General features: G+C 47.9%; 1 protein-coding gene across 1 annotated transcript; it reads left to right on the top strand.

Moving 5' to 3' along the window:
• Positions 1-1,344: 1,344 nt before the first annotated feature.
• Positions 1,345-25,600, top strand: LOC137522946 (location of vulva defective 1-like). The gene is made up of 5 exons (XM_068243105.1): positions 1,345-1,494; positions 3,979-4,095; positions 5,508-5,654; positions 22,628-22,768; positions 24,463-25,600. Exons 1-5 carry the CDS (start codon positions 1,446-1,448, stop codon positions 24,657-24,659), a joined length of 651 nt encoding a protein of 216 aa, XP_068099206.1. The 5' UTR covers positions 1,345-1,445; the 3' UTR covers positions 24,660-25,600.
• Positions 25,601-26,000: the final 400 nt, after the last annotated feature.

The following is a 26,000-nucleotide window of genomic DNA, read 5'->3' as shown; positions in this document are numbered from 1 at the left end:
AGGCTGCTCACACCCCTCCCCTAGTGGCTCCCTCCCTTCTTCTCTTTGCAGAGTCCTGTGCAAAGCGTAAATGAGAAGTTACCCTCACAGCTCTCGGCATTCCACTGACAAGATCTCCCTTCAATCGAGGGCACCACTAGCTACTCAATACTGACGGTAGTTCTGGCTGCCAAATATTAAGGGGCACCTGTAGCTACCTATGATGGGCAAGGGAAGTAACTGAGAACGCACAGCTGGGGCAGTTAGCACACTTGCAGTCTGGTTCAGCGGGGGTTTGTAGGTGCATGGAAGGCAAAGTCTAGGGTGCCGGGACATCTGTGCCTATAGGCTCCTGTGATGTAAATCCAGGCTTGATTTGTATATAGCCAAAGTTTGAATATCTAACACAGTTTTATGTCATATTTTTTGTTCTGGTCTGTGTTCGACAATTATTTGTTATATAAAAAAAAATATATAGCTTTTCAGCACTCTGCAATTGAAAGGTACCAAAAAGTAGATGAAAAAGTCCTGTCAGGATTATTCTAAGTATGTACTTGCTTGCTGGTGGCTTAACCACTTAAGGACCAGTGTATTTTTCACAGATCTGTGCTGCGTGGGCTCTTCAGCCCGCAGCACATATCAGGATTGAGGCAGGGCGATCAGACTTCCCCCCTTTTTTCCCCACTAGGGGGATGTCCTGCTTTGGGGGTCTGATCGCCGCCGCTCTGTGTGGCCAAGCGGGGGAACTCCCCAAAGCCCCCCTCCGCAGCGCTATTCCCCCTCCCTCTCCTGCTCGCTATGGGCGGTACAGGACGGCGATCCCTCCTGTACTGCCTCTGATAGGCTTCAGCCTATAAGATGCCGTCGATCCCTGGCCAATCAGAGGCCGGGGATCGCCGATCTCCTTTACGCCGCTGCTGCGACGGCAGAGTCGTAGGATGTAAACACAGGGGATTTCTTCCCCGCGTGTTTACATTTCGCCTGCGAGCCGCGATCAGAGGCTCGCAGGCTGTTCACGGAGACACCCTCCATGAACTGACATGGAACGGCCGCGCGAACGAGCGGCTGTTTCCATGGGAAACCACAAACTACCAGCCGCCGCCTATCGGTGTTAGGCGGTTGTTATGTGGTTAAAGGGCATTTTAGCGATGAGGTATGAAAATATCAGCTGGGAAAAACTTGGGAGAAAAAGTGATTTGAAGAAGGACCTATGAGTCACTCAGCAGAAATCTTCATAGTTTTAGCTCTGATGCATTAGCGAGTGACTGAAAGCACTTTATCCTACAGACACCTGTACATTCCGCCGCTCCCTGAGATATTGTTCTTGTGCGTGTGCCTCTTCTGGTGCCGTCACTGTCTCCCACACCCAGTACAGCTGTGCTTTAAACTTTACTGAGACTTTACCATACAGAAACCAGGCTGGACTCTCTTCAGTAACAAGCAACCTGCAGACCCTTGCTTGTAGCATGGCCTTCATTGGAATCCTGTGTGTACTTTCTGCTCTTACTGCTACAGGTATGTAACTATGAGGAAGACATTTTTCAATTTAATCATCTACCTCTCCAGCTGTCATGTTACTTTATAATCCAAAACTTCTTATTGTTTTTAAAGGGATCCGGAGGTGAGAGGGATATGGGGGCTGCCATATTTATTTCCTTGTAAGCAATACCAGTTGCCTGGCAGTCCTCCTGATCCTGTCTCTCTAATACTTTTAGCCATAGACCCTGAACAAGCGTGCAGCAGAGCAGGTACTCTGACTCAACTGACTCAGATTTTAGTGGATTAGCCATATGCTTGTTCCAGGGTTTTGACTCAGACACTACTTATGCCAGAAGATCATCACAGGCCTGGCAGGCAACTGGTATTGATAACAAGGAAATAAATATGGTAGCCTCCATATGCCTCTCTCCTCAGGTTCCCTTTAGTACTATCTCTATTGTTGTTAATGTTTTTATTGTAACGTTAAGGCCCCCTTTACACTTGTCTTGCAAAGCTGTGTTGCGCTCCCGTGTTTTACCGCAGTGTAATGCAATTACAGGGCAAGGGGCCTAGCACACTTATGGTGTAGCACCGTGTTGCCCCAGAAGTGCCTGATCGACTGCTGAGCCATCGCAAAGTCAACAGAACGTTACCATCTGACTTCTGCTGTGACAAAATGGTGGCAGAAGTAATGTAAGTCAATGGGTGATGCAGGAATTTTAAATATGATGGCACCAACAATGGGAATACGATGGGGAAACCAGGGAATCCCAGTGACATACTTCCTGTCCAGCAGGAAGTACTTCACTGTCTGAGCTGCGGTTGAGGGCGTGTGGGGCTATGCATATTCCCCTGGCACCGCACTCTGCCGCAGGGTCATATGATTGACATTTTGTGCGTTGTGGTGCTATGCAATGGGGGCGTGGCATCGCAACAGAGACGCACTGGCCAGGTGTTAAAATGGCCTAACGTATTAGTGTACTTATACTCTTATATACACTGAATATATTTGTGTAAGTTGTAACTCTGCACTAGGAACAAGAAAGTTGCCTAAGAATAATCTTGCAAAACAAAAAAAAGTTTTGGCCTTCCGCCATTGTCAGTCTGTTTTATTCCCTCACCGTGGTGGAATGCTGAAACCTTGGTTTTAAAGGGAACCAGAGATAAAAAAATAAAGATTTTATACATACCTGGGGCTTCCTCCAGCCCCATATGCTCTGATCGATTGCACGCCGCCTCATAGATGCAGGCAGCGGAGGACAGCGGCGTGGGAGCGATCTGTGCACATGGGGCTGGAGGAAGCCCCAGGTATGTATAACTTCTTTTGCATTTTTCCATTACTGGTACATCTCTGGTTCCCTTTAAGGTGCATTTTACCTTGGTGTTAATGCAATACCTTATATGGGATTTGGTATGGCCTGACTGTGGTTTTTGTACCTTGGTGGTGGCCAAATCACTCTGTTTTGTGAGCACTGGGTGGTTGCAAAACACCTCCAAACTTTTTGAGATAAGAAAGAGGAACATTTAAGCCACGCCCCTAATCACACCCCTACTTACGCCCTTAGTCTCACATATCATAAAGATTTCATAACAAAAAGATGTTATTTTATTATTCAAACTACACTGGTCCTTTCTATCCTGGTTCATTTTCCTTCATATTAACATTTGAAAATAAGAAATATATATATTTAAATGATGGGAATAAAGTTTAGAGTCAATTAATTTCATTTTTTCAGTGCATAAAATACATATATTCATTCTGATCTGTACATCAGTCCTGATAGAGGGACACATGAGGGAGTAATAGGGACTGGGTACCCAAAGAGGGACTGTTGGGAGCTATGTTTACACAGCTCAAGCGCCAAGGCATATACATATTTGATGCTGTTAATCCATTGTGGAGTGGGAACCTCATGCAGCTGGATAGCAGTGTTTGTAAAACCACGCGTTTCACAGGGGGCAGTGTTACCCAGCGGCAAAAAAACACATCACATTGTTTTGCATTGTTGGTCAGATTTACAAAACTTAAAGGAATACTGTAGGGGGTCGGGGGAAAATGCGTTGAACTTACCCGGGACTTCTAATGGTCCCCCGCAGACATCCTGTGCCCGTGCAGCCACTCACCGATGCTCCAGCCCCGCCTCTGGTTTACTTCTGGAATTTCAGACTTTAAAGTGTGAAAACCACTGCGCCTGCGTTGCTGTGTCCTCGCTCCCACTGATGTCACCAGGAGCGTACTGAGCAGGCGCAGACCATACTGGGCCTGTGCAATACACTCTTGGTGACAATGCAGGCGCAGGGGTTTTCACACTTTAAAGTCTGAAATACCAGAAGTGAACCAGAGACGGGGCCGGAGCATCGGGGAGTGGCTGCGCGGGCACAGGATGTCTGCGGGGGACCATTAGAAGCCCCGGATAAGTTTAACTCATTTTCTCCTGACCCCCTACAGTATTCCTTTAAGGCTGCATCTAGGAAAAAAAACAAGTATTTATTTTCTTTTTTGTTCTTTATTTTTTTTAGGGTATTCTATTTCCTGTCATCTGTGCGTGTCAGCGGACTCATCTTCCTGCCCTGCAGTCAGCGTTCTCTGCCCAACAAACCATGTCTGTGGACTGAAGTACACTAACATGACCATAAGTAAGTTGCATGTTCTTTATTTCATTTGTTCTCCACATAAACCTTTCAGCACTTCACATAAATATTGTAATCAAAGAAAGATGGCGCCATTCATACGAAAAACAATGCCCATTCCCAAGGATAAATGACGCAGCATTATTTTCAGATAGGTCGTTGGTTTGCAATTCTAAAAACTCACCCCTAACTTAAATAGGCACCATAATGACACATAGTAGAATGCAATTCATTATTCAGAACACCTATTTTATGTTAATTATCTTGGTTTCAGCATCAGTTGGTATGAAACCTAACCCCCAACCCCCCAATGGTGCTTAGTCTAGGTGATGATGTCACACAGCCTTTTGCCCCAGAGCACTCTGGGAGATCAGGGCCCATACACATTTCACTTTTTCTCCTAAGTTATCTCCTAGGAGATCATTTTTTATCTTCTTTTTCATCTTTTTAAAATGACTTTTACGCACTTTGCAATTGAAATAGTAGGTGACAAAGTACCTTTACCCCTCCTGGCCGTCTATTAAAAACCACCAGGGGGCAGTGCATCAGTTTTTTTTATTTTTATTTTAAATCATGTAGCGAGCCAAGGGCTCACTACATGATAGCCGCTGTGCAGCAGCATCCCCCCACCCGCTTCGATCGATCAAGAAATCCCGTTCAAAGAATGGGATTTCCTGGAGGGCTTCCCCCGTCGCCATGGCGGCAGGCGGGATGAAGTCACAGACGTCATCGACGTCGTGACGTCATTGGGAGTCCCGATCCACCCCTCAGCGCTGCCTGGCACTGATTGGCCAGGCAGCGCACGGGGTCTGGGAGGCAGCGCGGCAGGTATTCGGCGCGGAGCAGCGGCGATCAGAGTGCACACGCAGCTAGCAAAGTTATAGCTGCTTGTTGCAAAAAAAAATTATGCAAATCGGCCCAGCAGGGCCTGAGAAAGCCACCTGCGTGGCTTTTTACCGCCAGGAAGGTTAAAATCATTTTGAGTACTTTCTTGCTTGCTAGTGATTTAAAGAGCATTTCATTGACAGTTTCAAAAGTATCACCCAAAAGAAAACTAAGGAGAAAAAAAAAAAATAATTGCATATGGACCCAGGTGTTGTTTCTGCTCAATTCACAACAAACATTCCACAGCGATGCAACTTGCCAGGGTGAGGGGTGGAATTGCAGTGTATATATATATATATATATATATATATATATATATATATATATATATATATATATATATATATATATATATATATATGTATATACATTGTACTATATTTGTAATTCAAATCATTAATAAAGCGATATAAGACTTACGTTTGAAAACTCTCAAAATTTGAAATACATGTGACAAGACAGTATGATGTTTCATTAAGCTTTATCTTATTTTTAAATAAAATGTCATCTGCCTGTTTATGTGTTTGACACAGATGGGCACAGCACTGTTCTGTACAGCAGACATTGCTCCCCTCCAGAGCTCTGTAACATCACTGGCAGTATGACCATTCCCAGCGGCACTGTGCAGACCAGCACCTCTTGTTGCAACAGTGATAACTGCACTCCATCAATACCCACGTGTAAGTATTGCCATTCGACACATGTTTATATGAAAAAACAGGAGCAGTTTCAATACCAGCCATCCAGGGCTGGATTACCAACCAGGCAACAAAAGCAGTTGCTTGGGGCCCCATTCAGAGTCAAAGGGGCCCCATCAGCACATAAACCAGCCCTCGCCATCCTGTCAGCAGTGGCTGGATGGTATAATGGTTAAAGGGACTCTGAGCAGTGCAGTTACTATGGAAAGATGCATATCATTTTAAATTCCACACCTACCAGCATGATGTTTGTAATTATATCCCCCTGGGTTCCTTATATTTCATTGCATTGTGCTGAATCGAGCTGCCGCCTTTAGAGAAAAGTCGTCCTGTGTAATACAATGTAACTATGGAAATATGCATATCATTTTGAAGCTCTCTTTCTCCTCTTTCCAATGATATATAAACCGCCGCCCAATGCCTTTTAGTTTTCGCTATTTTCACGATCGAAATCGCGGCCACTGCAATTTCGATCGCGAAAATAGGGAAAACTAAAAGGCGTAGGGTGGCAGTTTATCTATCATTGGAAAGAGGAGTTTTAAGGCACCGTTCACATCACAAACGCGGATGGCCACGCATGCGGAACGCAACGCATGCGAATGCACGCCATCCGCGTTTGTGTACGTTGCGTGGCTGATCCCATCACTGAAAAGTGAATGGGACAGCCACGCGTTTTTACAAAAAATGCGCACAGCATGCGTTTCCGGACCGCACAGGTCCGGAACGCATGCAGTGTGAACATCAGACATTGCACTCTATGCAATGTCTGATGTCGTGTGTGTCGGCCACCTGCACGCGTTTCCAAAACGCGGCTGGAAACGCGTGCAGTGTGAACGGGGCCTAAGGAACCCAGGAGGATATAATTACAAACATCATGCTGGTAGGTGTGAGGATGTAATTAATTAGTTGTGGGTATGCTTAAAGGCATACCCACAGGCACTGCTCGGAGTCCCTTTAAGGGCTCTGCCTCTGACACAGGAGACCAGGGTTCGAATCTCGGCTCTGCCTGTTCAGTAAGCCAGCACCTATTCAGTAGGACACCTTAGGCAAGTCTCTCTAACACTGCTACTGCCTATAGGGCGCGTCCTAGTGGCTGCTGCTCTGGCGCTTTGAGTCCGCCAGGAGTAAAGCGCGATATGTTATTTGTCTTGTCTTGTCAAATGATGCCGTGCGCTGCTGATTGTCTTCAGAGCCAGGCTCTCCTCCTAGGTCCCCCTCCTGCTACTGTGCGCTCTGCCACTGCCCACTCCTCCCTCCCTTCCCACAGAGAACCACAGCTGCAGCAAGAATGATAGCAGCAGATGGCAAACGCTTACTCACCTTTCCATGATCCAAGTGATAGAAATCCCGTCATCTGAAACCCATCTGTCTCTTCTACAGTGCAGCCGCTCGCTCTGAACTTCCTGATTCTCAGATCAGACAGGAAGTAGGAAGTAGTAATAGTAGTAGTAACAGAGCGGCAGCACTCTAGAGGAGACAGATGGACTCCAGATGACGGGACCTCTATTGCTTGGATCGCAATAGGTGAATGTGAGTCATCTGGTGCTGTCATTCTCCCCCGCTGCGGTTGCCTTCTCTGCTGGACTATTGTATTCACTGGGATGGAGGCTGCCTGCATGGTGGCTGTCTAGTTTGGGAGTAAATCGGTTGTTCGGTGATGGGGGTGGTTATTATGTAATTCTGTCTGGGGAATGGCTTCCGGTTTGGCAGAGTCCAGAGCTTTCTGCTATTGCCAGGCTGGAGATGCAGGGGGAAAGTGCTGCTGCTGTGATATCTGGCGCCCTCTTCACAGGGGTGCCCCACTGAGTGCAAATGTCCCAGCCATTCATCTCTCACTCTGCATTTTGCCGCTGCTATTCCCTGCATTGTGCACCCACAGAGGAAAGCGGGCTGTTGCCCATAGCAACCAGTAGCTCAGCTGCCCCGGTGTGTGCGGCATGTTGCATTGCAGCTGCATCTTCTGATTTTATTACGACATGATGGGGGGGCCCAAATCAGTTACTTTGCTTAGGGCCCCATTTAGCCTTAATCCGGCTCTGCAGCCATCCAGCCATTACTCCAAATAACACCCAAAAATGTTCCTTACATTAAGCCTACACCAAGGGACATTTTTAGCCCTTTTGTCACCCCAGGCAAGAAGTCCTGTGTTGTCCTCGGTGCCCCCCCACCAAAAAAAAAACCATACACACACAAGATTATAAGCCATACAGGGAGTCACTGAGATACAAATAACCTGCCAATTCTGTTGCATTCTAATGTACACCTCCTTCCTGCACACCTCCAGCCCAGTGTGTAAATAGAGAGTATAGCACATCAGAAGCTGTGCTCTGCTCTCACCTCTCCACTGGAGTCCAGTGCTGTACTTCCACCTGTCCGCTAGAGTTGGGCCGAACCTCCGATTTTAGGTTCGCGAACCTGGTTCGCGAACTTCCGCGGAAGGTTCGGTTCGCGTTAAAGTTCGCGAACCGCAATAGACTTCAATGGGGATGCGAACTTTGAAAAAAAAAAAATTATGCTGGCCACAAAAGTGATGGAAAAGATGTTTCAAGGGGTCTAACATCTGGAGGGGGGCATGGCGGAGTGGGATACATACCAAAAGTCCCCGGGAAAAATCTGGATTTGACGCAAAGCAGCGTTTTAAGGGCAGAAATCACATTGAATGCTAAATGACAGGCCTAAAGTGCTTTCAAACATCTTGCATGTGTATACATCAATCAGGTAGTGTAATTAAGGTACTGCTTCACACTGACACACCAAACTCACCGTGTAACGCAGCGCAAACAGCTGTTTGTGTAGTGACGGCCGTGCTGGACTGGTGCGCACCATGATGAGAGTGCAGGTTTTGGTGGCTTTACAGCCCATATGGTCGCCTGGCTGATGTAGCTGAATGACAGAACAGTGACTGTCCAGCTGATCAAATTTGGTCTGACCATAATGAGGCAACGACCTTATTATCGTGGGTGTGCCCCCCGAGACACTCATCTAGGCGCCGGTCATTGCTTCATTGTGATACGCAAGCCCCTTCACCACGGCAAGGTAATGATCACGAAGGGGAATGGGCGCATGTACATGCCTTTTCTTTTGTTGTTGCAGCTGCCCGCAGTGCAGCCAGAAAAATTAGGCAGTCATGTACACGCACCAGAAAAATTATTACAGCGGCCGCTGCTAGCAGTGGCCTAAAAAATTTAGCAATCCGCCTGGAGTCCCGGACCCTGTTGGTGGTGGCGGAGAAGGTAGTCAAGCGGCCTGCAGGCAGACATGCTGTGTGGAGGGACTGGGAGCGACTTAGTCTTCTTGGGGCAGGCCAGGCAGCCAGTCACACGGCGTGCAGGCAGAGATGCTGTGTGTGCGGGGACTGACTTAGTCTTGGGGCGGGCAGCAGCCCTCCGGGATCCATGCCTCATTCATTTTGATAAAGGTGAGGTACTTAACACTTTTGTGACTTAGGCGACTTCTCTTCTCTGTGACAATGCCTCCAGCTGCGCTGAAGGTCCTTTCTGACAGGACGCTTGCGGCAGGGCAGGAGAGAAGTTGGATGGCAAATTGGGACAGCTCTGGCCACAGGTCAAGCCTGCGCACCCAGTAGTTCAAGGGTTCCTCATCGCTGTTCACAGCAGTGTCTACATCCACACTTAAGGCCAGGTAGTCGGCTACCTGCCGTTCCAGGCGTTGGTGGAGGGTGGATCCGGAAGGGCTACGGCGAGGCGTTGGACTAAAGAACGTCCGCATGTCCGACATCACCATGAGATCGCTGGAGCGTCCTGTCTTTGACTGCGTGGACACGGGAGGAGGATTAGTGGCAGTGGTACCTTGCTGGCGTTGTGCCGTCACATCACCCTTAAAGGCATTGTAAAGCATAGTTGACAGCTGGTTCTGCATGTGCTGCATCCTTTCCACCTTCCGGTGAGTTGGTAACAGGTCCGCCACTTTGTGCCTGTACCGAGGGTCTAGTAGTGTGGCCACCCAGTACAGCTCATTCCCCTTGAGGTTTTTTATACGGGGGTCCCTCAACAGGCAGGACAGCATAAAAGACGACATCTGCACAAAGTCGGATCCAGTACCCTCCATCTCCTCTTGCTCTTCCTCAGTGACGTCAGGTAAGTCAACCTCCTCCCCCCAGCCGCGAACAATACCACGGGAAGGTTGAGCAGCACAAGCCCCTTGCGATGCCTGCTGAGGTTGTTCTCCTGCCGCTGTCCCCTCCTCCTCCTCCTCCTCCTCCTCCCCCAGAGAAACACCTTGCTCATCATCCTCTGAGTCTGACTCGTCTTCTGCACACGACTTCTCTTCTTCCTCCTCCTCCCCCCTCTGTGCTGCCGCAGGTGTTGAGGAAACAGCTGGGTCTGATGAAAATTGGTCCCATGCCTGTTCCTGCCGTAACGGTTCCTGGTCACGCTCATTCACAGCTTCATCCGCCACTCTACGCACAGCACGCTCCAAGAAGTAAGCGTAGGGAATTAAGTCGCTGATGGTGCCCTCACTGCGGCTCACCAGGTTGGTCACCTCCTCAAACGGCCGCATGAGCCTGCATGCATTTTCCATCAGTGTCCAGTTGTCGGGCCAGAACATCCCCATCTTCCCAGACTGTTTCATTCTACTGTAGTTGTAGAGGTAGTGGGTCACGGCTTTCTTCTGTTCTAGCAGGCGGGAGAACATGAGCAGGGTCGAGTTCCAGCGAGTCGGGCTATCGCAAATGAGGCGTCTCACCGGCATGTTGTTTTTGCACTGAATTTCCGCAAAGCGTGCCATGGCTGTGTAAGACCGCCTCAAATGCCCACAGAACTTCCTGGCCTGCTTCAGGACATTCGCTAAGCCAGGGTACTTTGCCACAAATCTTTGAACCACTAGATTCATGACATGTGCCATGCAGGGTATGTGTGTCAGCTTCCCCATATGCAAAGCGGCAAGCAGATTGCTGCCGTTGTCGCACACCACGTTGCCTATCTCCAGGTGGTGCGGGGTCAGCCACTCATCCACCTGTTTCTTAAGAGCAGCCAGGAGAGCTGCTCCAGTGTGACTCTCCGCTTTGAGACAAGACATGTCTAAGATGGCGTGACACCGTCGTACCTGGCATGCAGCATAGGCCCTGCGGAGCTGGGGCTGTGTAGCTGGAGAGGAGAACTGCCACTCAGCCAAGGAGGAGGAGGACAGCGAAGAGCATGTAGCAGGAGGAGAGGAGGTGGCAGGAGGCCTGCCTGCAAGCCGTGGAGGTGTCACAATTTGGTCCGCTGCGCCCTGCTTGCCATCGTTCACCACCAGGTTCACCCAATGGGCTGTGTAGGTAATGTAGCGGCCCTGCCCGTGCTTGGCAGACCAGGCATCCGTGGTCAGGTGTACCCTTGACCCAACGCTCTTCGCAAGAGATGACACCACTTGCCTCTCAACTTCACGGTGCAGTTGGGGTATGGCCTTTCTCGAAAAATAAGTGCGGCCTGGCATCTTCCACTGCGGTGTTTCGATGGCCACAAATTTACGGAAGGCCTCAGAGTCCACCAGCCGGTATGGTAACAGCTGCCGAGCTAACAGTTCCGCCACGCCAGCTGTCAGACGCCGGGCAAGGGGGTGACTGGCCGAAATTGGCTTCTTCCGCTCAAACATTTCCTTCACGGACACCTGACTGCTGCTGTGGGCAGAGGAGCAGGAACCGCTCAAGGGCAGAGGCGGAGTGGAGGAGGGTGCCTGTGAAGGTGGAAGGGAGAAAGCGGCAGAAGCAGATAATGCACCTGATGGAGGAGGAAGAGGAGAAGGAGGGTGGCTTTGCTTTTGTGTGCTGCTGCTGCTTTTGCTCAGGTGGCCATCCCATTGCTGTTTGTGCCTTTTCTCCAGGTGCCTTCGTAAGGCACTTGTTCTTACGTGAGTGTTGGCCTTTCCACGGCTCAATTTTTGTTGGCAGAGCGAACAGATGGCTTTGGTCCGATCTGAGGCACACACATTAAAAAATTTCCACACCGCTGAGCCACTCTGGGATGTGGGCACTATGGGGACCTCAGCAGCTGATGCTGAAGGGCAAGTTGGCTGGCTGTACATAGGTGGCGATACATGGTGCCGGACTCTGCCACCAGCTGTTTCTGACGAAGAGCTGCCCCAGCTTCTTTCAGCAACTTCTCTCCTCCTACTACTCTCTGACTCCCCCTCTGAACTGTCCCCCTCTTCATCTCCTCTATTGGGAACATACAGAGGATCCCTATTACCGTCATCATCGTAGTCATCCTACCCAGCTTCGCTTGCCTCAGACAAATCCAAACTTGCACCATCAGTAGGTCCTTCATCCTCCTGACACGTTACATCCATAGTGTTGCCGCGTAACTCAGACATATTAGTTGGTGAAAATTCATCTGGCTGTAACAACAATGGCTGTGCATCAGTGATTTCAACACTAAATAATTCTTGCGAAGTGTCAAATGCAGCGGAAGTGGTGCTAGTAGTAGCGCTGGTGGCTGAGCAAGATGAGGTGTTCTGTGTCGCTAAATACTCAACCACGTCCTGACAATCTTGGGAGGTGATGGGACGTGCCTTCTTTCGAGCACTGTACTGTGGGCCAGGTCCACACGAAATTACATTTACACGACCTCGCGCAGACCTGCCGGGTGGCCTTCCTCTGGCTCTGGCACTACCTCTTCCTCTACCTGTTTTGTCCATATCGGGTATGCACGGAGTGGTATATCACACTGCGTGCACTCACGTAGGTAGGTGGGTTCACTTAACTGCACAGGTATGCGCACTGATGCGGTGGGTTCACTAAACAGAACAGGTATACAGTGGCGGGTTCACTAAACAGAACAGGTATACAGTGGCGGGTTCACTGAACAGGTATACAGTGGCGGGTCCACTGAACAGAACAGGTATGCAGTGGCGGGTTCACTAAACAGAACAGGTATACAGTGGCGGGTTCACTGAACAGGTATACAGTGGCGGGTCCACTGAACAGAACAGGTATGCAGTGGCGGGTTCACTAAACAGAACAGGTATACAGTGGCGGGTTCACTAAACAGAACAGGTATGCAGTGGCGGGTTCACTGAACAGGTATACAGTGGCGGGTCCACTGAACAGAACAGGTATGCAGTGGCGGGTTCACTAAACAGAACAGGTATACAGTGGCGGGTTCACTAAACAGAACAGGTATACAGTGGCGGGTTTACTAAACAGAACAGGTATACAGTGGCGGGTTCACAGAACAGGTATGCAGTGGCAGGTTCACTGAACACAACAGGTATGCAGTGGCGGGTTCACTGAACAGGTATACAGTGGCGGGTCCACTGAACAGAACAGGTATGCAGTAGCGGGTTCACTAAACAGAACAGGTATACAGTGGCGGGTTCACTAAACAGGTATAAAGTGGCGGGTTCACAGAACAGGTATGCAGTGGCAGGTTCACTGAACACAACAGGTATGCAGTGGCGGGTTCACTGAACAGGTATACAGTGGCGGGTCCACTGAACAGAACAGGTATGCAGTGGCGGGTTCACTAAACAGAACAGGTATACAGTGGCGGGTTCACTGAACAGGTATACAGTGGCGGGTCCACTGAACAGAACAGGTATGCAGTGGCGGGTTCACTAAACAGAACAGGTATACAGTGGCGGGTTCACTAAACAGAACAGGTATGCAGTGGCGGGTTCACTGAACAGGTATACAGTGGCGGGTCCACTGAACAGAACAGGTATGCAGTGGCGGGTTCACTAAACAGAACAGGTATACAGTGGCGGGTTCACAGAACAGGTATGCAGTGGCAGGTTCACTGAACACAACAGGTATGCAGTGGCGGGTTCACTGAACAGGTATACAGTGGCGGGTCCACTGAGCAGAACAGGTATACAGTGGCGGGTTCACAGAACAGGTATGCAGTGGCAGGTTCACTGAACACAACAGGTATGCAGTGGCGGGTTCACTGAACAGGTATACAGTGGCGGGTCCACTGAACAGAACAGGTATGCAGTGGCGGGTTCACTAAACAGAACAGGTATACAGTGGCGGGTTCACTAAACAGAACAGGTATACAGTGGCGGGTTCACAGAACAGGTATGCAGTGGCAGGTTCACTGAACACAACAGGTATGCAGTGGCGGGTTCACTGAACAGGTATACAGTGGCGGGTCCACTGAACAGAACAGGTATGCAGTGGCGGGTTCACTAAACAGAACAGGTATACAGTGGCGGGTTCACTAAACAGAACAGGTATACAGTGGAGGGTTCACTAAACAGAACAGGTATACAGTGGCGGGTTCACAGAACAGGTATGCAGTGGCAGGTTCACTGAACACAACAGGTATGAAGTGGCGGGTTCACTGAACAGGCATACAGTGGCGGGTCCACTGAACAGAACAGGTATGCAGTGGCGGGTTCACTAAACAGAACAGGTATACAGTGGCGGGTTCACTAAACAGAACAGGTATACAGTGGCGGGTTCACAGAACAGGTATGCAGTGGCAGGTTCACTGAACACAACAGGTATGCAGTGGCGGGTTCACTGAACAGGTATACAGTGGCGGGTCCACTGAACAGAACAGGTATGCAGTGGCGGGTTCACTAAACAGAACAGGTATACAGTGGCGGGTTCACTAAACAGAACAGGTATACAGTGGAGGGTTCACTAAACAGAACAGGTATACAGTGGCGGGTTCACAGAACAGGTATGCAGTGGCAGGTTCACTGAACACAACAGGTATGCAGTGGCGGGTTCACTGAACAGGTATACAGTGGCGGGTCCACTGAACAGAACAGGTATGCAGTGGCGGGTTCACTAAACAGAACAGGTATACAGTGGCGGGTTCACTAAACAGAACAGGTATACAGTGGCGGGTTCACAGAACAGGTATGCAGTGGCAGGTTCACTGAACACAACAGGTATGCAGTGGCGGGTTCACTGAACAGGTATACAGTGGCGGGTCCACTGAACAGAACAGGTATGCAGTGGCGGGTTCACTAAACAGAACAGGTATACAGTGGCGGGTTCACTAAACAGAACAGGTATACAGTGGAGGGTTCACTAAACAGAACAGGTATACAGTGGCGGGTTCACAGAACAGGTATGCAGTGGCAGGTTCACTGAACACAACAGGTATGAAGTGGCGGGTTCACTGAACAGGTATACAGTGTCGGGTCCACTGAACAGAACAGGTATGCAGTGGCGGGTTCACTAAACAGAACAGGTATACAGTGGCGGGTTCACTAAACAGAACAGGTATACAGTGGCGGGTTCACAGAACAGGTATGCAGTGGCAGGTTCACTGAACACAACAGGTATGCAGTGGCGGGTTCACTGAACAGGTATACAGTGGCGGGTCCACTGAACAGAACAGGTATGCAGTGGCGGGTTCACTAAACAGAACAGGTATACAGTGGCGGGTTCACTAAACAGAACAGGTATACAGTGGAGGGTTCACTAAACAGAACAGGTATACAGTGGCGGGTTCACAGAACAGGTATGCAGTGGCAGGTTCACTGAACACAACAGGTATGCAGTGGCGGGTTCACTGAACAGGTATACAGTGGCGGGTCCACTGAACAGAACAGGTATGCAGTGGCGGGTTCACTAAACAGAACAGGTATACAGTGGCGGGTTCACTAAACAGAACAGGTATACAGTGGCGGGTTCACTAAACAGAACAGGTATACAGTGGCGGGTTCACAGAACAGGTATGCAGTGGCAGGTTCACTGAACACAACAGGTATGCAGTGGCGGGTTCACTGAACAGGTATACAGTGGCGGGTCCACTGAACAGAACAGGTATGCAGTGGCGGGTTCACTAAACAGAACAGGTATACAGTGGCGGGTTCACTAAACAGAACAGGTATACAGTGGCGGGTTCACAGAACAGGTATGCAGTGGCAGGTTCACTGAACACAACAGGTATGCAGTGGCGGGTTCACTGAACAGAACAGGTATGCAGTGGCGGGTTCACTGAACAGGTATACAGTGGCGGGTCCACTGAACAGAACAGGTATGCAGTGGCGGGTTCACTGAACAGGTATGCAGTGGTGGGTTCACAGAACAGGTATGCAGTGGTGGGTTCACAGCACAGGTATGCAGTGGTGGGTTCAATGAACAGGTATACAGTGGCGGGTCCACTGAACAGAACAGGTATGCAGTGGCAGGTTCACTGAACAGGTATGCAGTGGTGGGTTCACAGCACAGGTATGCAGTGGTGGGTTCACAGCACAGGTATGCAGTGGTGGGTTCACAGCACAGGTATGCAGTGGTGGGTTCACAGCACAGGTATGCAGTGGTGGGTTCACAGCACAGGTATGCAGTGGTGGGTTCACAGAACAGGTATGCAGCCAGACAGGAACAAGTTAAGCCTAACTAATCTTTCCCTGAGAGACAGTCTGCAGCAGCTCGCCCTACTCTCACTAACGCAGGCAGCACACGAGTGACCGTAATGGCCGCCGCTGCCTGCCATATATAAGGGGGGGTGGGGCTCCAGGGGCTAGTGTAGCCTAATTGGCTACACTGGGCCTGCTGACTGTGATGTAGAGGGTCAAAGTTGACCCTCCATGTGCATTATGGGGCGAACCGAACTTCCGCAAAGGTTCGCCTGCGGGACGCGAACGCGAACCACTGAAGTTCGCATGGAACCGTTCGCAGGCGAACCGTTCGGCCCAACTCTACTGTCCGCTCACCACTCGCCCTAGTTGCCAGCATCTCCTGCCACATGTAGCATGATTACACATGACAGGAGACTGAGGTGCCAGCACTAGAGGAAGCAGGAGACAGACAGGATAGTCACACAGGCACAGCGCTAGACTCCAGTAGGAAGGTGAGAGCACACCTTCTGCTGCGCTATACTCTGCCTTTACACACTAGGCTGGGGGAGTGCAGGAGGGAGACAAGGACAGATAGAGGCACAAGGAGACAGAGGGCGGCACAAAGGGGGCAGAAGAAGGCATATGGAGACAGAAGGAGGCACATGGGGACAAAGAGACAGGGGGCTGAGGTTGCACAAGGGGACAGGGGAGGTGCAAGAAACAGAAGGAGGGGCATGGGGATAGAAGGAGTCACAAAGGGGGACAGAGGGAAGCACAGTGGGACTGAAGAAGGCACAAAGGGGTGCAGGAAGAGGCACAAATGGGTGCAGAAGAAGGCACAAAGAGGGAAAGAGCGAGGCACAATATCTCATACAGTGATTAAATGAATGTCCCTAGTGGGCCCCTCTGGTCTAGGGGCCCTGATGGGCTTGCAACCTCTGCATTACCTATTACTATGGCCCTGGTGTTCTCACATACCAGGTTACTATGTACAAAGTTATGTAAACAGGCATGACATGAAGCAATGGAACTAATAACATTCTCTGTGGAGCAAGGATGGTATTTTGTACAGATGTGTATTTCACAAAGGAAACATACATCTCTGCTATATCCGTCCTGAATTGCTGCAATCATGTGCTTCAGTGTCTCATGTCTTTAGTGTTTCCGGTAACAGTAAAAAGGGCGCAGGAGGCTAGTGGATAAATCGGGCACCGCCATTCACTCCTATAATAATTATCGTTTACTGGGCGCCGAACAGGAAAAAAGGGCGCCCGAGAATAATAACGTTTTCCAACGGCGCCCGAAGATTTTTCATGTTTTATAACTGCTTGTGATGATTTACGTTTCTTATTTCAATAAAACATTATTTTAAATGTTATCCCTTACTGTTTGTAAAACATTATTATTCACGAAACAAAGCGATCAGTACGTAATGTAAATTGTAATATATTTTATCCCTTACTGTTTTTAAAACATTATTCTACACACAATACAGTGAGCACTAAGGAGGGTCTTAGGTTTAGGCACCAACAGGGGGTCTTAGGTTTAGGCACCAACAGGGGGGTCTTAGGTTTAGGCACCAACAGGGGGTCTTAGCTTTAGGCACCAACAGGGGGGTCTTAGGTTTAGGCACCAACAGGGGGGGTCTTAGGTTTAGGCATCAACAGGGGGGTCTAGGGGTTAGGGGTAGGTACAGGGAGGGTTACTTAGTAATTTTTTTTAAACGTTATTATACGTTTCACTATTTAAACGAAAGATTAACGTTTTAACAATTGCCGATTTAATGCACATTATTTAATGATTTATAACTTTATAAAACATTAATTTTAAACAAAATACAGTACAATACATTTTTAAACATTATCCATGCTTATCGTTTAAAACCCCGCGCCCTTTTTTCCCAGCGCCCCTTTTTAACGTACGCAGTGTTTCCTGTATGACAATGAACAGACAACAGGGACAGCTGCTTACACAAAAAACAGGGCATAATACCACACTGGAGGTGAAGAAGAAAAAAAATCAAAATGTATTATCAGGGAAAAAAATCTTTGTTTTGTTAAAATGGGGTATTTTTTTTTTCTTTTTGTGGTTTTGAATTGAGAACATTTACTTTTTAGAGCTCCAGTTTCAAATTGCTTTGATTGCATCAGTGGTACGCGAGACATTTTTTTTTTTTTTTTTTTTTTTATTTACTATAATAATAATAATAAAAAAGAAGATCCTTCCATTTCATTGTGCACCTTGTTCGTATATGTTAATGTACCTTGAGGCCTAAATAGAATTTCTTTTTCCAGTATGAATTCTGAACTTAGAGTTCTCTATAAAATACAAGATTTAAAGAGACTCTGTAACAACATTTCCAGCCTTATTTCTTCTATCCTATAAGTTCCTAAACCTGTTCTAATGTGGTCTGGATCATTGCAGCCTTTTCTAGTTTCACTGTCTCTGTAATGTATCTAATCTTCTTTTCTTTGTCAAGCTTTGTCGACTCAGGGAGGAATGCACTGCCTCTGCTGTAGGGACAAGTTATGCACGCCCCCGCCATGCCCCCTGCAGGCTCTGCATACTTTGTTTATTAGTCACAGACAGGTCTCTGCTCAGTTTTAGCTTGTCTGTGTTGTGAGACTGAGGGGGGAGGGACCTGCTGCCTATTACATGCTAGTCCCAGACGGGAGTGCAGATAATTCACTATGTAATGAAAACTTGTAGTATACTGTAACATGATATATATGTACACACAAACATCACTTCCTGGTTGGCGGCCATGTTTTTTTTTTTAAACACTGCCTAAAACTGGCGATTAAAATCCAGGATCGCGGCAGGGAGTGGTGGAAATGGCAAAGAGAGATCCAGGAGATCACAGTGACTCAATTAGTATTTTTTTTATTATACAAATCGGACAGTACAGATTCTCTTTAAAGAGAATCTGTACTCTAATATTCTTACACTAAAAAGCATACCATTCTATTCCTTATTTTCTCCTGCGCCCCTCTGTGCTGTTTCTGCCACTCCATGCTGCAATCCTGGCTTGTAATTAAAGGACTTACGAGGCCAAAATGGCTAAAAAAGCCAAGTACCTGCAAGATGTTTAAAAGCACGGAGGACGCCGTCCGCGCCCTCCGTGCAATTCCGCCGGGTCCCCTTCCTGAGATCTCCCCCCGTGCCGATCGCGACCCCACAGGCCGGGTCGGGCTCTCGTGCCGCTCCCATTATGGCCGCTTCCTCTAGCCGCGGCTGCGCAGTCCGCCTGGCCGTGAGTGCGGCTGCGCAGCTCTACGCCCAACCCCTCCAATCCACGCTACAGTGCGTGGTTCAGGGGGTTGGCCGTAGAGCTGCGCAGCCGCACTCGCGGCCAGGCGGACTGCGCAGCCGCGGCCAGAGGAAGCGGCCATATTGGGAGCGGCACGAGAGCCCGACCCGGCCTGTGGGGTCGCGATCGGCACGGGGGGAGATCTCAGGAAGGGGACCCGGCGGAATTGCACGGAGGGCGCGGACGGCGTCCTCTGTGCTTTTAAACATCTTGCAGGTACTTGGCTTTTTTAGCCATTTTGACCTCGTAAGTCCTTTAACAGTTTTAGGCAGTGTTTACAAACAAACTAACCAGCTTGTGATAGGCTCACATAAACAGAGTGTGTGAGTCGTACAGCGTGTGCAGGGGGCCTGCAGAGGGTGTGTATTGCTTCTATCCAATCACAAGCAGCCCTGCACATTCCACACATTCAAGCCTTAGCCCGACAGACACGACAGAGGAAAGGAGATAAGATTTATTACAGAGACAGTGCAATTAGGAAAGGCTGCAGTAAGCCAGAGCACATTAGAACAGGCATAGGAACTTATAGGATAGAAGAACTTAGGCCCCGTTCACACTTGCGGTTTTGTCAAAACCGCACCGGATGTCCGGACCGCACCGTATCCGGACCGGACCTGATCCGTACGGTTCCTATCCGGATCCGGTCCGGATCCGGTCCGTTTGCATCCGGTTTCCGTGCGGTGTGAACACGGTTGCGGTCCGGATCCGGTTTCTTAAGGAGATAACAACCTGTTATTACCTGGGGTCTGGGAGGTCAGCAGAAGGGTCTGGGGTCATTGTTGGAGACAGGTGGACGTGTGGAGACCATCCGTGGATACAGAGACTGCAGTTGGGACCATGGATCCAGGCATTTTTTACTCGTATACCTGGGAATTCTCTGTTGTTCGCCTCCTCGTTATCAGACTTATATCAGACATGTTGCTGCCTAGAGCTCCAGCATGAAATCGCTGCTGCCCCACCTGAACGCTGGGCCCATGTGGTCCCCATCCAAAATGCATAGGAAGTGGGGTAGAACGTCCGGTTTTTGTAGCCAGTGTGTTGTGCGCTCTCCGGTTCTCATTGGTTTCCATTGGCCGGATGGTGCAGTCCGGCTCTGCCCCGGATACGGCTGCCGGAGGAGCCGGACCAAAAAATAGCGCATGTTGGAACGGACGCCGGAGTCCGGATCCGGTCCGGATCCGGTCCGGCTCCGGTCCGGCAGAACGGACGCATGTGAACGGACGCATAGGCTTTCATTGCTATTGCCGTGCGTCCGTTCCGTCCGTTCTGCAAGCGGTCCGGCTCCGGCACGGCGATTCCGGACGGCCACCGCTAATGTGAACCGGGCCTAAGGCTGAAAAATTTGTTACAATCTCTTTAATGTCCCACTAATTTATCTCTTTCTGCATGGGTATAGCCAAATGATTGTATGATGTATTGTTTCCTTACTTCTCACTCTGAACAATTGTAAGCGCCAAACCCAATTCTGGGCATCACCCAGTCCTGCTTAGCAATTAAAATATTTCTGATTTTGATTCTGAAATTGCTGCACAGAGTGGTATCCCAACTCTGGAGGAATATCACCCATAATAATTTGTATATTGAGTTATGATGCATTATGGGAGAGCTTTCTAGCTCATGTAAAGTCAAGTGGAATAACTGATAACTAAAAAAAGGCAAACTTATATTTAGCATAGTTTTTTTTTGTTTTTGTTTTTTTTTGCTTTTTTTTCTAGAAAGGGTGCTTTTAGGGCAGTGTTGCTTGCAAATTTAGGAAAATATTTGCAAAAATATATTGTATTTTCTCAAAATGGTCAAAGGAAAATAACTTGCGAATATTAGCAAAAAAAAAAATATTTTTAGCATGAAAATTGCAAAAAAATTTAAAAAAATCACAAACTTACAAAAAAATTATTTTTGGTGCCATTTTTGCTTGAAAGTTGAATTTAACATTATTTTCACGAAAAGTAATGTGAAAAAAATATTGCCATTTTCGCTCATCACCGTTTTAGGGTACTTTAGGTTCTTTACCAAAATCTACTTGTTCTGTCTCACAATGAGCCAACTAGGTACTCTGTAACATTTGATTGCCCAAGCCCTCCCTTCTACAGCCATATAGATCCATGCATTGTACTGATGATGACCGATAAGTCAGAAATGGCTGCATGCATGTTTTATTACCAGTATGTCTCTTTAAAATGAATAGGCTATTCAGAAGTGATGCATCTTGGGAGATCTTTCTTGTTCACATAAAGTTGAATAATTCCAAATACATTCTCTTTTATGAAGGCAAGACTGTATTTAGCATGTACTTATCAAAAAAACTGGCATAATCTACATTGAGTTTGCTGCCAGGAAGCCTGAGCTATGCATGTTCCTTCATCTGCAGAAAAATAACATTAGCTTTGATACTATAAAATCCCTTGTGATGTACAGGTCTAGGGAATTTGCTTGTTAACCACCTGAGCGGTCTGGACGAGCTCAGCTCGTCCAACACCGCCGGAGGCTGCCGCTCAGGCCCTGCTGGGCCGATTTTAATGAAATAAAAAGCAGCACACGCAGCCGGCACTTTGCCAGCCGCGTGTGCTACCTGATCGCCGCCGCAGCGCGGCGATCCGCCGCGTGCAGCGGCGAAAGAGGGTCCCCCCAGCCGCCCGAGCCCAGCGTAGCCGGAACAAACAGTTCCGGCCAGCGCTAAGGGCTGGATCGGAGGCGGCTGACGTCAGGACGTCGGCTGACGTCCATGACGTCACTCCGCTCGTCGCCATGGCGACGAGGTAAGCGAAACACGGAAGGCCGCTCATTGCGGCCTTCCGTGTTACTTCTGGCCGCCGGAGGCGATCAGAAGAACGCATCCGGAGCGCCCTCTAGTGGGCTTTCATGCAGCCAACTTTTAGTTGGCTGCATGGAATAGTTTTTTTTTTATTTAAAAAAAAACCTCCCGCAGCCGCCCTGGCGATCTTATCAGAACGCCAGGGTGGTTAATCAACAGAGGTGAAAGATAGTTTTAAAGCAGACCTAATCTCAGAACTTCCTCTCTGCTCAAAAAGATAAGCAACAGCATAAGAGCTTTTACAGAAAAACATTTATTTGTTGAAGCCCACAGAACTTCTGCAATAAATCTGCAGTGTGTATATTTCCTGCTTTCATGGAAGCAGATAAAGGGTTACATCCGGTGTTTACAAATTAGCTGAGGCTGCCGAGGACTGCCGAGAAACCAGTGCTGACACAGCTGAGAGATCAAATTACAATTGCGATTACTTGCAGCTGAAGAGGAATTAGATCGGCTTGTCACTCTAAACACAAACAGGGTGAATTATTCTGTGTTTTCCTTGTGTCCTGTGCAAGAGTTCAGGTCCTCTTTTAGTAAAAGTGCATTACCACTGTAAATAACATAAACATGAATTACACTTTATTACAGTATCAAGTAATACTAATGACACAAATGACGTGACCTGTCGATCCTGCCTCACGGTCAACTCTGATTGGTGCTACACCTCTGACACGATCACGTGCACCGGATCTGAGACCACCTGTCTCCTGCAAACCACAAAGATAACAGGTAACTTTAAATGCATCAAATAGTTTAATGTTATTTCCAAAAGTTAAAAAAAAAAATCTATGTTTGTTTTTTTGCTTTTTCTCTCCTTTGAAGATGATTTACCAATACAATTTTTGTAAAAGTTGCAAATGGGTTGTTTTACTGTGGGAATATCATGGCTTGATAAATGCAGGGATGGTCGTAGTCAGCCAACTTCGCTACGCTGGAACTACGCGTAGTTTTACGCAATTACGCTTCGCCAAACTACGGCTACGAAATCAAATATTCGCTTTGTATGCATTTCATAGAATACGCGTTAAAATACGCAATTATGCATAGTGCGAAGCGTAGTGTATGCGGATGCTTATGCCCGTATGCAGAATCTTTTATGCATTAATTCCTCTTTAACTGCTTATACCGGGAACTCTTCTATGCGTACATTCCCCTTTCCAATGCGTAAATTTGTAAGCATACAATCGCACGCGGAAAAATTGCCGTGAGTAATGCATTCGTAGTTCAATACGCAATACACATGTTAACTACACATAGTGGCCGTAAGCTATGCGTAGCGGAACTTCACTATGCGTAAATTCATAAGCGTAATTTTGAAACTTCACCTACGAACTATGATGCGTAGATGCAAACTACGATGCGTAAATTCGCACTGCCGTAGTTTCTGCTCATCTTATTCACAGACTTGCTATTCACAGTTTTGATGACACCAGGCTATGGAGCGGCTACAATTCCCCTTTTTTCCTTCTAGGTGGTATTTACACAGCTTATCAATAAAATGCCCTTTAAAGAGACTCTGAAGCGAGAATAAATCTCGCTTCAGACCTCAGAGTTAGCAGGGGCATGTGTGCCCCTGCTAAAACGCTGCTACCCCGCGACTTAACGGGGGTCCCTTCACCCCCAAACCCACCCCCGCAAAAGTTGGTCGCAAACTTGGTCGTAAAATTCTCTTCCTGGAGGCAGGGCTAACGGCTGCAGCCCTGCCTCTCAGCGCCGTCTATCAGACGCGCATCGCCGCCTCTCCCCCGCCCCTCTCAGTGAAGGAAGACTGAGAGGGGCGGGGTAGAGGCGGAGATACGCGTCTGACAGACGCGCGTGGGGCAGGGCTGCGGCGGTTAGCCCTGCCCCAATGCGGAAGCGCTCCCCCGCTGCACGGAGGAGATTTGGGGGTAAAGAGACCCCCGTTAAGCACATGCCCCTGCTATCTATGAGGTCTGATGCGAGATTTATTCTCGCTTCAGACTCTCTTTAAGCCATTGGCAAGCAAGAAAATACTCCAAATAATTTTGATAGCACTTTTTCGCCTACTTTTTGATACTTCTTTAGCTGCACAGTACTGAGAAGTAATTTTAAACAGAATAAACAAAATAATTTAGCCCAACTCCCGGTGCTGCTCCTCATAGTGTATGAATATGCCCCCCCTCCCCCCCATGTATTTATACATTAACTGTCCTATGTTGCCCACAGCGTGGTGCCCTTCCACCTTCTGCTTCTTCCTCTTCCATGTGTGCCTCGCACACCACCGGCATATAGCGTGTGGCATGTGTATAGCGTCACACGTGCCACGAGCTAAATGCTGGCGGTGTGTGAAGTGCAAATGGAGGAGAGGGAAGCGGAAAAGTTTCTTTTATATGTGTCTATATGAACAAATTCAAAAGTCATAATTTAAAAGTGTATTCATACCCTATGTTTGATTTCTGCAGGTTCTTCTCAACAGGTGTTGATGGCAATGAGAGGCTGTGCTACTAAAAACATCTGCAGTTTTGGCAGCCAATCCTTCAACTCCAGTGATTTCACAACGTCATATAACTATTTTTGCACCAATGGAAGTATCCGAATACACACTGCTATCACTGCTCCAGCCCTTCTTTTACTCCTCTTGCTAAAATATGTATTATAGAATTATGAAAGAAAAATTCTGTGTAAAACTCGTTAAGTCCATAATGGTCTCCAAGAAACACAGTAATTGCCCAACTTTACCTGAGTACTCCAACAACTCCATCCATGGCCCTCTTCCTGCTGCACAATGCTGACACATGGTGGGAGAATCAACTTCCTACACCTGAGGTCACATTATTTCAGACTAAGCAATGCCTTTCGTTTTTGTATTTATTTGTATATGAATTTTAAAATCCAGATAATACTGTTTAATTCATAACTTTAAAGTATCATTTCTACTTGTGTGAGAAATTAAGTAGATGTAAGTGAATAGGATGGGATCAAGTTTCTGGTGTTTCATATTCTTAACCAACTGGAAGTCCACAGATCACCGGATTACCACCAAAATGGAGTTTTAAACATCAGGGTGGAGGACTGCTCGGCAACCTGGCCTGGATTACTCCCAGAATCCACTATGAACTTGAAACAGTGACCAAGACCAGAATTTTGAACATTTTCACAATGAGTAATTTGAATGAGCATTAAAACAAACCTGAGGAGGGGAGGGGGAAAGTTGCATACTTACCTACTTGAAGAGTCCACTGTTCCAGTACAGGATCCCTCTTCACCCTCTGGCTGCTCTCCCACCTGTAGACGAGCACATCTGGCCTGGGCATGCGTGAATAAGCTCTGCACATGGCCGGTATAATGACGCTGCTCTTGCACAGCCTTTGTCTTCTGTACATGAGCGCTTTGTTGTACTAGAAATACACAGACCTTACCCAGTCTGGATACAAATAAAGCAATTTGATGCGCTAAAATGAATAGGTATAGAGCGGTGGGCTGTGGGAGGATCTAAATAGCCCGCCGATTAAGCATTTTGTTGTATTGTGAAATGCGCGTCATGCTGTAGTTCCATGTTTACATATCCTGTGACATTTGCAATGGTTTTATTTTAATGTTTCAAACTAGATCTTATGTATATTTAATTAAAAAAAAAACTTTTTTTTTAATTAATGTGTGTTTATCATTTGACTTGCTAAAACTTATTTTTTTTAATAGCCAAGCCCTACTGTTCAAAATTTTTCTGTGGGAATAGTGTTACTACTATTTTTGTATTTATTTATTTATTAATTTTTGTTGTGTTTTAGATAGTACTAGCCGACCCGCGGCGTAGCATACGCCGCATAAGAGGGTAGAGGGCAGGAAGGGGGTATTGGGCACAGCGGCGGGGAAGGGGGGTTGAACCCCCCCTCAACTGGGTCCCCCATGTGTGCTCTACCTCCAGCTTAAGCTCAGCAGGAACCCCCCCCCCTCACCTGGGTCCCCATGTGCACTCCCCCTCCTGCTTAAGCTCAGCAGG

The sequence above is a fragment of the Hyperolius riggenbachi genome, chromosome 6, assembly GCF_040937935.1.
Source record: "Hyperolius riggenbachi isolate aHypRig1 chromosome 6, aHypRig1.pri, whole genome shotgun sequence".
NCBI classification, from domain to species: Eukaryota; Metazoa; Chordata; class Amphibia; order Anura; family Hyperoliidae; genus Hyperolius; species Hyperolius riggenbachi.
Note: the sequence above shows the minus strand (reverse complement) of the source record. Positions and strands in the feature narration are given on the sequence as shown.